At 36.2% G+C, this 13,621-nt stretch overlaps 1 protein-coding gene across 1 annotated transcript in view; it reads right to left on the reverse strand.

The window, feature by feature from the left end:
* pcdh15a (protocadherin-related 15a) overlaps positions 1-13,621 on the reverse strand; it is a 256,854-nt gene that overhangs the window by 117,937 nt on the left and 125,296 nt on the right. Inside the window, 2 exon segments of the mRNA XM_051918041.1 lie at positions 3,600-3,749; positions 11,020-11,154. Coding sequence (XP_051774001.1) covers positions 3,600-3,749; positions 11,020-11,154 — 285 coding nt within the window.

A 13,621-nucleotide genomic window follows, 5' to 3' on the forward strand; every position in this document is an offset into this window, starting at 1 on the left:
TGAATGGCCCAGCCAGAGCCCTGACTTAAACCCAATTGAGCATCTCTGGAGAGACCTAAAAATGGCTGTCCACCAACGTTTACCATCCAACCTGACAGAACTGGAGAGGATCTGCAAGGAGGAATGGCAGAGGATCCCCAAATCCAGGTGTGAAAAACTTGTTGCATCTTTCCCAAAAAGACTCATGGCTGTATTAGATCAAAAGGGTGCTTCTACTAAATACTGAGCAAAGGGTCTGAATACTTAGGACCATGTGATATTCCAGTTTTTTTCTTTTTTAATAAATCTGCAAAAATGTCAACAATTCTGTTTTTCTGTCAATATGGGGTGCTGTGTGTACATTAATGAGGGAAAAAAAATGAACTTAAATGATTTTAGCAAATGGCTGCAATATAACAAAGAGTGAAATTTAAGGGGGTCTGAATACTTTCCGTACCCATATATATTATATATAGTGTATATATATATAGTGTATATATATATATATATATATATATATATATATATATATATATACTAAACTATATTTAACACTATATTTAATTAAATATATAACACTATATTTAATTAAATGTAGAAATATTATAACTTATTACCATATACATTTCATTGACATTCTCATTCCACTTTAATTCCACTTAATTTCAGGCATTTAAGTCTTTTAATTAAAATGTATTTAATTTTTTCAGATTATGAACTGTGTCTGAATGTTTGACTGGTAGCATAGTTTATTGAATACCATGGTAGGTACAAGGCTCAAAAGCCTTGTACTTTTTTCTTGGTTGATACCGTGGTGTATTCTCATAATATTTGCAGATGAGGTATTAGTTCTACTTGCTGAACTTTTTCTTTCTTTAAACTATACACTCATTACTTCAAACCAACCATAACAGAAAATCCATCCATCCATCCTTATTAAAATGCAGATTAGACTCTGGGTATTAATGAAGTTTAAAAGCAGCATAATATGATTATTCAGGATAAATTCTCAAACACAAAGGTACAGATCAAAGACTAAACACTTTTGATTAGGTTCAAAGACACGCATTTAGATGTAAACACTTAACTCTAAACGTTATCATCTTTAAAAGCACCAGGGCAATAAATACACCCTAAGGGTAATTAATTCAAAGTCCTGCTAATAAGAAAGCGCCACCTCCATCCATAGCTCTCATTATTGAGAAAACTCTCCAGAAGCACTGATCCGTACCACCGTGCCTTTAGCTGCTTGGAGTGCTGAGCTAAGGGAAAAAAAAAAAAAAAAAAAATCACACACACACACACACACACACACGCACGCACACACACATACACTCCAGGGCAGCAAATATGGCTTATAAAACACATCCAAGTGGCCCGGGTGACCTAGCTATGACCTGTGACCTCATTTCAGGAGGATCTGGGCAGCTTGTTATTTAAAGAGAAAGTACAGGCCTTTATGTGTCTGATTTTCTTTTGAATTGTGACCCAGCCGTGACGGAATGAGACAAACACAGGCGGAGCAGAACATGAGCAGAGTGCAAAAATAAAGCCGAGAGAATCGTTACTGAGAGAGAGAGTGAATACGCCGTAGCCTGAGGGACTGAGAGGCACACGTTATGTTCACTTTATATCATTTTGTCCCACTTTTTGCCAGCCCACCATGTCTACACAAGCCACTTTCACAGTGCTGATGAATGCAGTTGTCATTTGTCTTTTGAGAGTTTAATCCTGGTCTATCCACACAGAGTTTGGTTATTTACAGGAGTGTCAACTGTGTTTTACAATACACAGCCTAAAAATTGTAGTAGTGACAACAGGATTAATCAGCATAGCATAGTGTGCATAGATTGAACTAAACAAGCTGTTGAACTGAACTTTAATGCACTGATGTACTTTAGATTCATTTGTCACTCACAAAATGTGGCAAGAGAAAGAGGCAGAATGAGAGAGACAGATGGACAGGTCATCTGAACAAATCAGTGCTTGGAAAGCTACTCTGAAACTGAATAATTTAAAGCAATTTAATTATAGAAAAGCTACTTCAAAAAAAAAAAAAAGCTTAGCTGAAGCTAAAAAAAAAAAAAAGTAGTTTTAGCTACAGAACAAACTACTAAGGAAAAAGCTACATTAAATGAAGCTATTAAGGGAAATATATTCATATATGTAATATTAGATTTACAAAAAGCAGTGAAAATACAATGCTTTTTATGCTAACTAACTAATAAAACTAATAAACGCACATTTATACAAAACATGGTGATGAACAGAAGCACATAAAGGATTAGTTCACTTTAAAATGAAAATGACCCCATGATTTACTCACCCTCAAGCTACCCTAGGTGTATATGTATTTCTTCTTTCAGACGAATACAATCAGAGTAATGTTAATAATCAACTTGATGCTCCTAAGTTTTATAATGGCAGTTTGAAACTTAAGAAAAAATCCATCTATCCATCATAAATGCATTCCACACGGCTCCGTGGGGTTAATAAAGCCCTTCTAAAGAAAATACGAAAAACGAAAAATATCCATATTTAAAAAATATCTAGCTTCCGCCAGACCATCTTCTGTATTCAACTTACGAAAAAAACTTTTTCGTAGGTTGAATACGGAAGGCGTAGGATGTAGCGTAAGTGTTTTGAACTGTGAGAGGATGTTACGCTTTCTTCCTAAGTTGAATGCGGAAGGCAGTCTGGTGTAAGCTAGATATTTTACTTTATAACTTGTTAAATATGGACATTTTTTTTTTTAAATGAATGCATCGCCTCAGAAGCCATGAAATGTATCATGTATAGTATTGGTTCATATGAATTGGCCACATGAACCGATTCACTACAATAAATCTCACAATGACTTTCTCACACTTTTTTTTTCCATGAGGGGGTTTGGCATCACAAAGGCTTTGTTTCCAGACAGACCATTAAAGAAGCATTTCTTGCGTTTCTTAAAAATTTAATCAATCAGATGCCGAAACTCATGAAATGTTTCCCATTTTGTGTGCCTTATACATCAGATGTTCAGCCAATGGTCCAAGGCTGAGACCACTGGAAAGGCTACACTACAAAGTATAACTAAAATATGGGGTTAGGTTAGTAGGGTCGGAAGAAGGTCTAGACTAAGTTAGTAGGGTAGAAAACAATCCACAAGATACCTCAGGGGAAAAATGATATTTTTGCATTTGAATGGGCTTCAGTAAGGTTAAAGATGTGAACAGATCACAGTGTGACTCACTGCAGTTTGTCACTCCAGTTCATTAGCTGCAGTTCATATAATCTGGTTCCTCTTTAAAAGGTTGGTTCATTTCCTGCTCTCCTTTATGTTCATTTAGCTGAATGACTGTTTGCGCTTCATTTTTCAATACATTTTACACTTATTTTACCAGAAAAAAAAGATGTTGACATTCCAGGCACTGTTGAATCACATTCAGTAATTTGACCAGAATCCTCAGTTATTAATGAAACAAACATTGTGCCGACTTCATTTCACACTCCAAATCACATTACGAGCTCTCAACAAATACTCTGCTATATGAATAAATGATTCATAAATGGCTCCTCATAAGCGAAGTGAAGATTTCTCAGCTTTACTGATGTGTGTAACTGTCCTGTGTCCTCACCTGCAGGACGGTCTCTCCAGGTAGCATATTAGTGAAGATCTCCACACTGTAGGACACCTGAGCGAAGGTGGGCGTGTTGTCATTCGCATCGATGACCAGGATGTCCACCGTCACGGGTCTGCTCTGTTGAACACCATCAGAGGCCACCAGCTTTGGAAAAACAAACAATGAAATAGTTTCAACAATCAATCAATGTTTTAATACTGTGGCAGCACTAGGCCAGGGCTTGATGGGACTACAGCCCCCACCAGAAAAAAAAAAAGAAAAAAAGATTTCCTAATGATTGTCCTGTTTTTACTCTCAGTGACACTTTCACTAAAAATAAAAAAGTCATTAAAAACCTAAAAAAATAAAATAAGGTTTAATAAATGATGTAAATGTGCCCACACTCTAAAAAATGCTGAGTTAAAAACAACCCAATTTGGGTTGAAAATGGACAAACCCAGCAAATGGGTTGTTTTAACCCAGCAGTTGGGTTACATGTTTGCCCAACCTACTCTGTAGTTTTATTTAACTTAACTATTGTTTAAAAATTACTGTATTGCTTGATTAAAATGAACCCAAAGTATGTTGGGAATTAACATTTATTAATATGTTTAATAATTTAACATTTATTAATAAGTTGAATGAATAATAAATAAACAATAAACATTTATTCAATTGCTTATTAATAAATGTTCACCTTTTAATTATTATTGTTGCCTCTAGTAATTATGTGTCTGATTTTTTATTTCCAACCTATTTTAAGCCTGCTATATAATAATTTTTAAACCATAGTTAGGTTAAATAAAACTGCTCAGCACGTTGAGCAAACATTTAACCCATGCAACCACTGGGTTAAAACAACCCAATCACTGGGTTTGTCCATTTTCAACCCAACTTGTGTTGTTTTTAACCCAGCATTTTTTAGAGTGTATAAACAATGGTTTTAATGGGGGAGGATGAACCCTTTAATGAAATCAATTGCACGCTCAGGTACGGCACGTGCATTAGCAAATAGCGATCATATTAAGCTCATATTATATTAAAACCGATCATAATGGAGCACTATTAAATATTAAGCAAAAGACCTTGGACTTCACACACATCTCAGAATAGTTCAGAAGATATCAAGAGAGGTACTGTCCTCTTGTAATCTGCTATTGGTGAGTAGCTTGCTAGTAGTGAATATTTTTGAAGATTCACTTACAATATAAATGTCAAATAATATATATTTTAATATAAATTCTTGCACTTTGTTCGCCCAAGCTTAGTGGTGATGAAAAAGAGGCGTCTTTAAAAGCCGTTTTAAAACCAAGTGTCAAGTTAAAAGTTCAACTTTTAAAAACACATCTCAACACCTTGCTCTTTTCCATTTTGTTCACATTTTAAAAGCACAAGAGCGTTGCTTCATTTAGCTCAATGCAGTTGTAAAGCCCTCATTATCTGTTCTGGCCAGTAAGTGGGACTGTCCATAGACATATCAAACACGTACACCTATATGTCTATGGAACTGTAAGTCGACAATTTCAATAAACTGTTATTGATTCAAAGAGCTGGCAAGGTAACAATAATGATGTTTAGCGAAATAGATACTGTGCTTAATAACTGTGCACACTTTACAATGTGACCTTGTAAATGTATAGTTTAAGGTATAATTGAACATTAAATAAGTAAAATGCAATAAATGCAGGGTACTCATGTTATTGATGCACTTTTTTTCCTTAGCACCCCCTTTGAACTGTTACCCCATTTTATTATATATTTTTAAATAATCATTATACACTAATATATCATTTGACAACTTTTAATAAATTATACAAGTATAACTTAATTCGTGATTTATTATATATCTTTTGCAATTTTATTTTATTAAACCAAGAAAAATGTTTTTGCTGTTGATGTTGATTTGCTGTGTATTGCTTTTATATAGACGTGCTGATTTGTTTTAATCTGTATCTGGCATATGGAACAGCATGTGAGCACTTCATACAACAAATTCTCTTTTGCAATTTTACTGGAAACCAAGAAAAAGTTTTTTTTTGTTTTGTTTTTTTTGCTGTGTATTGCCTTTATACGGACATGCTGGTTTGATTTAATCTGTATCTGGCGTATAGCACAGCATGTGAGCACTTCATACAACAAATTCTCAGTATTATGGGACAGCTTACAAATGTTATCGGCTAAAACTGCCACAGCAAACATTTGTCCAGAGTCTCCCACTGCGCTCCCTTCAAAGGCACTCAAAGTGCTGAGCTAGCAGCCGTAGGTTACTCCGTTGTTCCTCAGCTTGCATTTCCATGAGCTTTCCCCCCAGAGATTCGTGGCAGTAAATGTGGATCAAAGCCCAGCGGTTCCTCAGTTTGAGCAGGAGAGGAGAGCTTTGCATACGTAAACACTGTGTTGGAGAACAGCTCCAGGTCAGCAGGATCTCCAGAGCAGATTGGCCTGTTTACAGGTGGACTTGCATTAGCCCTAGGCAGGTTGACCACTCAAGTGTGACATTATTAGAAACTCGCTGTTATTGACCACTCGCTGGGTTTAACCTTAAGGAGTGTTTGGCTGCTGAAGCTTGGAGAGCTTTCAGCTGCATTCCCATCTACTACGTAGCTGAGTTTTGCATTTTCAGTTTAAGCAATGGGATATGGAGGACTTTTGTTTTGGAATAGCTGTATTCATTTAGTCGTGGCCTAATGGTTATAGAGTCAGACTTGTAACTCGAAGGTTGTAGGTTCGATTTTCAATACCGGCAGGAAACGACTGAGGCGCCCGTAAGCAAGGCAATCACTCCCCGGACGCCACAGCAAAAATGGCTGCCCACTGCTGCGGTTTTGTGTGTGTGTGTTCACTACTCACTACTCCTAATGTGTGTGCACTAAATGGATGGGTTAAATGCAGAGGACAAATTCCGAGTATGGGTTACTTTCATGGAATATGTCAATTTCACTTTTCTTTTTTTCATTTTCAGCGTTTTTATTTCAAGTAACATTTTTGTATGGTTTTAGTTTTGGTTACCTACAATTACTCTGGTAAGTTTTAATAAGCTCTTTAACTGTCCATCTGTTTCAGAATCCCTTTGAAATTTATGTGAGAGTACTTCAGATTAGTAGTCTCAGCGTTGCACATTCAATCAAGCACAATCAAAAGGGATATTATTGTACAGGAATAAAGAGAAATCGAAGAGACAGAATAAAGTTCAAGTGCATGCCAGCATAAAAGACAGTGTCATCTGATGTCTCAGTGATCAAATACTTCACATTTTACTTGCAATAACTTCCACCACAAAACTCAGATAGTGAGAAACACTTCAGCGTTTGCCTCATAAAATTGCAGCCCTCTTTCTGTCATTTAGAGAGCATTTTTACCCAGCTTCCCCTCTGTGTGCATGACCCTAATGGATTTTGAATAGACAATAAAAGTATGAAATTGAATAAACAAAAAAACAAGGTTAAAAACATGCACTGGGAAACTCCACATATTAGAATTCCCAAGAGGAAATCTCTTCCTCAAAAGTTGTTCTTTCTTAGCTCAGGAGACTAAAAGGATGTCTCACTTATATTCCACTTCTCCTCTGAAACTCTACGAGAAACATGTGAGATTGCTGAAAAGCAGGAGACTTAGGCATCAGTGTCCATTCGCTCTCCATTTAATGTCTTTACTCTTGAGAAGAAACAACTGAGACATTAAAGAGATTTAAGTTTCGATTTTTCTTTCCAGCCAGTTGTGCTGAATGAGAGAGGGAGGATCAGAGGATGAGGGGAAGGGGAAAAGGTGTTTGTCAGTAAAAGGGAGGCAGGAGAATCGTGAGGGGAATTCAAACTTTGGCCTGTCAGAGGATCAACTGTCCAGCCGAACCCCTGAGACAGGCTGCGTGTGAATGATGTGACCACTCACTGCCAAAAAAGAACACACTGCATGAACAATTCGCCCTCACTCCAAAAACAGACCTTTAAAAGGAATAGTTCACTCAAAAAGACAAGTCTGTCACTATTTACTTTACTTTTTGGAGCTTGACAGCCCCTGGTCACCATTCACTGTAAGTTTATAGAATGAGAGCAGCTCAAACATTCTGCTAAAAATATTCTTTTGTGTTACATGGAATAAAGTCATGCAGTTTTTTTTTTTTTTTTTTTTGTAATGAAATGAAGGTGAGTAAATAATGACAGAATTTCATTTTTGGATGAACTTTATCTTTAAAAGCATACACCGCAGGGAAATAGACTTTGATTATGTTGATCTCTCTGCAGGACTATATAGCTAATTTTCTTTCATGTGCTTGTTTTAGCCCATTTGCTCTTTATTAAAAAAAATGTGATTGGGTCTCTGTTTTGTGCTGATAAGCTGACTTTTGTTAAGCCTTTCAAATGGATTAATGCTGATTATAAGAATCTAAATTGTCAAGATCTCACAGTGAGCAGGGGTGTGTCCAGATGAGATAAAACTTATTGGCCACCCCGAAATTCTAAACTATGATTGGCCAAAGTCAGTGGCCTATTCCACAAAGCTGGTTTCAGTGGTTACCAAGATAAGTTTGAGTTTAGTTTTAGCAAAGTTTTTTTTTTTCTTTTTTGGGTGTTCATCGCTATGGAAATGTAATCTACATAGCTAATGGACCTGATCCGGATCAGCTTCTATTTTGGGTAAGAGATCACAAAACAAAACTGGACCAATCAGCTGTGAGCAAAGTGTATAAAGCCAATCCCCCTGTATCTCTTGCTCAAAATTAAAGCAATTCATAGTGAAAACATTCAGAGACAAAAGTGTGTGGCTTTGGCTGCTGATTTTACATGAATTATATATATATTATATTCTTAATTAATTACACATAAGTAATTATATTTTGACAATGAATATTTAACTTTTACTTTTAAATCATATACACTATAGGGCTTTTCACACTGCGCCTAACCCTGGGTTATCATCGTTCTAAACACCACTTTTAACCCTGGGTAAAGGAAAGTTTCACACTTGTAATTTAGAAGTTTACCCGGTTTACCCGGTGCCTCAGAGGTGTTAGAATGTTTACGGTTAGCAACAGACAACCAGTCACGTACTCGTATTTGCCGCGTTTTGGACAGTCACAGAAACACATTGCGCATTGTATATAAACAGTAAATTCAGCGTTTTAGGGGAAAAATGTCAAATGCTGACAAAAAACTTAACAATTTGAGTGAAGAAGAGACCGTTTCATTCTTACCTTTATAGTCCGAAATGTTCATTCAGTACAAACTCGATAGTACAGTTGGCAATACGAGGATGCGCATTGCTAGAGCTACATAAACAGGCTGCGTGCTGCGTTTAATCAATCAGTGACACTGACACCGCAAATATGCAAATGAGAACGTTAACCCAGGGTTTAGGAATGTACAATTTGAAACGTCAGCTTAAGAATACCTAGGATTAATTGTCAACCCTGGGTAAATTATGAGCAGTATGAAATGTGAAGCAAGATAACCCAGGATTCCATTTACCCGGGGTTTAGAATGACCTAGGATTAAGTATTTCAAGTGTGAAAAGCCCTTATATGGACAAAAGTATTGGGACACCTGACCATTACACCAACAGGGACTTTAATGAAATTGCATTCTAAATACATAGACCTTAATATGGAGTTAGAAACCCATTCCACAAAGCTCCCGCCTCACAATTTTTGTGTTGATATTAATGGCAGTGGAAATTTGGAATTCTTCAACTATGGAATCAGGAGAGCATTGGCGATTTTTATGCACTGTGCGCCTCAACACTTGACGACCCCAATCTGTGACTTTACATAGTCTTCTGCTTCATGGCTAAGTTGCTTCTGTTCCTAAACGCTTCCACTTACAGTCAGTTGACCAAGGAATATGTTCGCAAAATGACTTATTGTAAAGGTGGCATCCTATCACAGTACCACACTTGAATTCACTGAGCTTTTCCAATTTCTATGCTTACATGTATATTAATTAAATAAATTCAGTTGATTCACTTGTATTCATAGTCAGACATTTTCTTTCAGCTGCCTTTTCAAACTTTCCTGCCAGCAGCTGTTTTTTTTTCTTGTCTTGTAAATGCTTTGAATTAAATTCAAGAAATTTTTTCATAACACTATCTTCAGCAGAAAAGTGAATTGTGACTCAAACGAACACTCTCCATGTTCCTTGTGATTGGCTATTCGCTGCAGAAGTCAATCTTTCAGGTGCACATGCTCTAGAGTTAATCATAAACTCTGGATCAAACCCTGTGTTGAAAAATAGCGAGCGCTGTGAACCTGCTGAATCTGATCAAAACCGGGTTAGATTTGTTTGGTTTTGTCGACTGTAAACCGACTCTGAAACTCAAAAATTCCATGCTGAGACTTTGGTCATCTTTCCTACTCAGAAAGTCATCCCTGAATGAGCCCTAAATGGGACACCCCCAAATCAAATCTGTCTGAACAATGCCACCGCAGTGAATGTTCCACGAAACAAACACCACCTCTCAGATTAGACAATGATCAAAACAATGCGCTCAAATGGTCCTCCTGTGATCCAGCTGTCTTTTTAACTGCTTCTTGGATATTAGGGATTCTAGAAAGATCAAAGACACTTGAGCCCAAATCTCAGATCAATAGATTCAATCGATGGACAGAGTCCTGAAGAGACACTTCACATACTGAACAAACAGCAACGTTTCAATCGGTTTGTTTTGTTCATCACAGTGAAGAGATGTCATGCTGCGACTTGATGTTCGAGACAGAAATATTAATCTTACAGTAAGAACATTCCCCGTTGTTAATAAATTAGATGCTCCTCATGCCGGAGGAGTCCCACAGGGCAGACTGTGATACACACAAGGTCTTAGAAGAGCAGTAAATAATCTCAAGAGGACAGAAGACTGAAGAGACAGAACTAAAGTGACCAGTCATTCATCTTCAATGAGAGAAGCAACCTGAGTGACAGGGACTCATGAAGCCAATTTTAGGACCACCATGATTTGTTCCATTGCAGCGTTATGTTCATGATAATAAAGTAAATTTGTCCCTGAAACAAAAACAAAAAAGACCTTCTAATCAAAAATGTTTATAAACAGATATTATCATTAATATATCTTAAATTTAGGGTACTTTAAATAAAAAAATACATAAGAATTAATCATTAAATAATAATAAAAAAACTGTACTCTTTAATATACATAAAAAAACAAGAATCACTGCTGAGAATATGAATTAATGAGAATTTGAGTGAGAAAATGTCCTCAATTGTCATAAAAATAATGAAAAATTATTTAATGTGTTTTAATTTCTTTATTCAAAATTCTGTTGTTCCTATTTTTCATTTTGATTTTGGGATGAAATACGATATGTTTGAGCGGTTCACTCTTTAGAAATGTCTAAAGGGTTTGGGTTAGTATAGTAGGGATTATAATTAGTTGAAAATAAAACAAACAGAAGCCAATGGGAGATTTCCATTTAGATGTCTCGTACCGTTAAAGTGTAATTCGTCTGTATCTCTCGGTCCACTGGTTTCAGCAGGGTGAGGTAACGTGTGATGCCAGCAGACGTGATGGTGAAGATGGAGGTGTAGCCATTCAGAGTGATCTTTAACTGAGGATCTTTTGTCTTCAAAAAACAAAAATGAGAGGTGAATTCAGTATTACTCACATTAACATGAACATGACAAACAAGCCTCATGCAGTCACACAATCTTCATATTGCATAAACACGCCAAAGAGTCACTCAACTACCTCATTCACTTCGACATGCAAGAACCTCTTCAGAAATACAACAGATTTTATTGCTTGTTTGAAAGTTCAGAGAATTCATGTCAAAATCTAATGTATAAATCTAGAAGGAAAATGAAGTACATGCACATTGTATACAGCCACTTGATTTTTCATATATCATATATCAATACAAGGTGTTTCTCTATTGACTGAACTGATCTCATAGCTCTATCTTTGATTAATTCAGTGATCGAGAGATAAAGAGACAGAAAGATATATACAAATATATACATGGTTACTCATCTTGCATGCAATCAAATACTGTCTGGAATGAGGTTGTCTGCTCTATTACCACCTATTTTGACTAGCAATAGTGTGTAGTAAATAATGGCTCATAGCTGTGACATAAATTAAAGCCTATTGGCTAAAAATAAAAAAGACAAACTATTCAATATATCATGTCACAACTTTCTTTATCAATAGGAAACGCAACAACAAAGGAAAGAACCCTGCATTTGTCAAGCCATTATAATATAAATATAAATATATTAGGGCTGTTGAGTTAACGCGTTCATTTTATTATTTAGTTATAGAAAAAAATAACGTTAAAAATTATTAATGCATTTTAAGCACCCGCCCTGCCCCAAACCTACATAGGTCATCTCACATTTCATACTGAGCTGTAATAAACAGGGCTGCCCCCTTATAGTCGACTAACCATTAGTCGACTAGAAGAGGCTAAGTTGACCAAGATTTTATTTGTCGGTTAGTTGCAGGAAAAAGGGAAGTGGCAAAGTCACGCAGTCCGTGAGGGACAGGTGGATCCTTGTGGTAATTACAGTGTGTCAGGCAGGAAATCCAAGCATTTGCCTATTACCTATCGACCTCAAATATGGCTTATCATTTGAAACATGTAAGTAGCAGCAAATTTACATGGCTGCTTGCTCTAACGTTAACCTAGATAAATGTGTGCTATTATTAGGTGCATATTCAAATGTTTGTGCGGAGTGTGGAAGGCAGCTAAAGTATAGCGCACTTTACTGCACGATATGGAGGCGCTGGCGCGATTGCTTGCATTTTTTTAACTTAAAATACTTTGTCATTTTTTGTCATACAGATAAGAGTAATACATCATTCTGAACTGTAATTCCACTATTTTTTTTTTTTTTTTTCTGACACATTCATATTTTAACGATCTAAGCACATGGTCTAAAGCGCACGGTGCAAGTGTCCGAATACACTTTTGCTAGTTTAAGGATGGGAAAAATGGTCGGCGCACAGTCTAAAAGGGTTGTCCCTATTCTCTTAATGAGTAATGGGTGTGTTTTTGGTGTAACGTGCAATAAACCAATCAGAGTCTCATCTCCCCTTCCCTTTAAAAGCCAGTTGCACTTGACGAATTAAGCCAGTTGCGAGCGAGGTTAAAGTGCGCGAGCAGACCATCTATGGGAAAAGCCGGATTCCACCGAAGCATTTTTATCTTTATGCACACAATAATAATCTTTTACATTGTAATCCTTTTATTTTTAATATTTGCCATGTTTGTGTGCTGCTGCGCGTCCCTGTGTATGTAATAAACACAGTGTACGCGTGTTGTGCACCCGCATATAGGTGCATATTACTAACAAGCTCTTTAAATAACAAAACAAATATTGCGCCGTTGACTTTAGACCAGGTTTCAGTTGGTCTTTGCACCTTGTTTTCAGACCAGCACGCCCATGGGCACACAAATGGGTGGAAATGCATTTGCTATTTAAACAACGTGGCGCAGGATGTGAAAATTATAACTGCGTCGAGCTGAAACTAGCAAAAAACACTTGCGTCACACTTGGCGCTGCATTGCGCCGGGTCTATGTTCCACCCCTTAGTATATTTAAGTAATTAAATTAATATAATTGTGCGATAAGTCGACTAATGGCTTAAATGAAGTCTGTAGATTGTCTGTAAATATATCTCGATACCAATTAAGATGCAGCTTCTAAAAAAAAAAAAAAAAAAAACATGACTGTTGTAGCCTAAAAGTTTGTGTAATAAATTCTTTGTTGAATCAAATCAAATACTTCTTTCTAAAGCTACATTATACTTTTCTTATTTAACACAATAATTATTTTAAATGATCATTTTGGTGTAATTTTTCAGCCACAATTGATGTGCGATTTGTAATCAGTTAGATTAGAATTAATCGCCATATCATGTAATTACTTAGATTAAAATTTTTAATCGCTTGACAGTCCTAAAATAAATACATAAATCTGTACATGGAAATATTCCATACATTTTAACAGGAAAAGCAAAGCAAATGAGCAAAAACAAAAAAAAAAAAAAAAAAAAAAGAAAGAAAATGAAAGAAAAGGAAAAAAGGG

This window comes from Ctenopharyngodon idella, chromosome 13 (genome assembly GCF_019924925.1).
Source record: "Ctenopharyngodon idella isolate HZGC_01 chromosome 13, HZGC01, whole genome shotgun sequence".
Classification (NCBI taxonomy): Eukaryota; Metazoa; Chordata; class Actinopteri; order Cypriniformes; family Xenocyprididae; genus Ctenopharyngodon; species Ctenopharyngodon idella.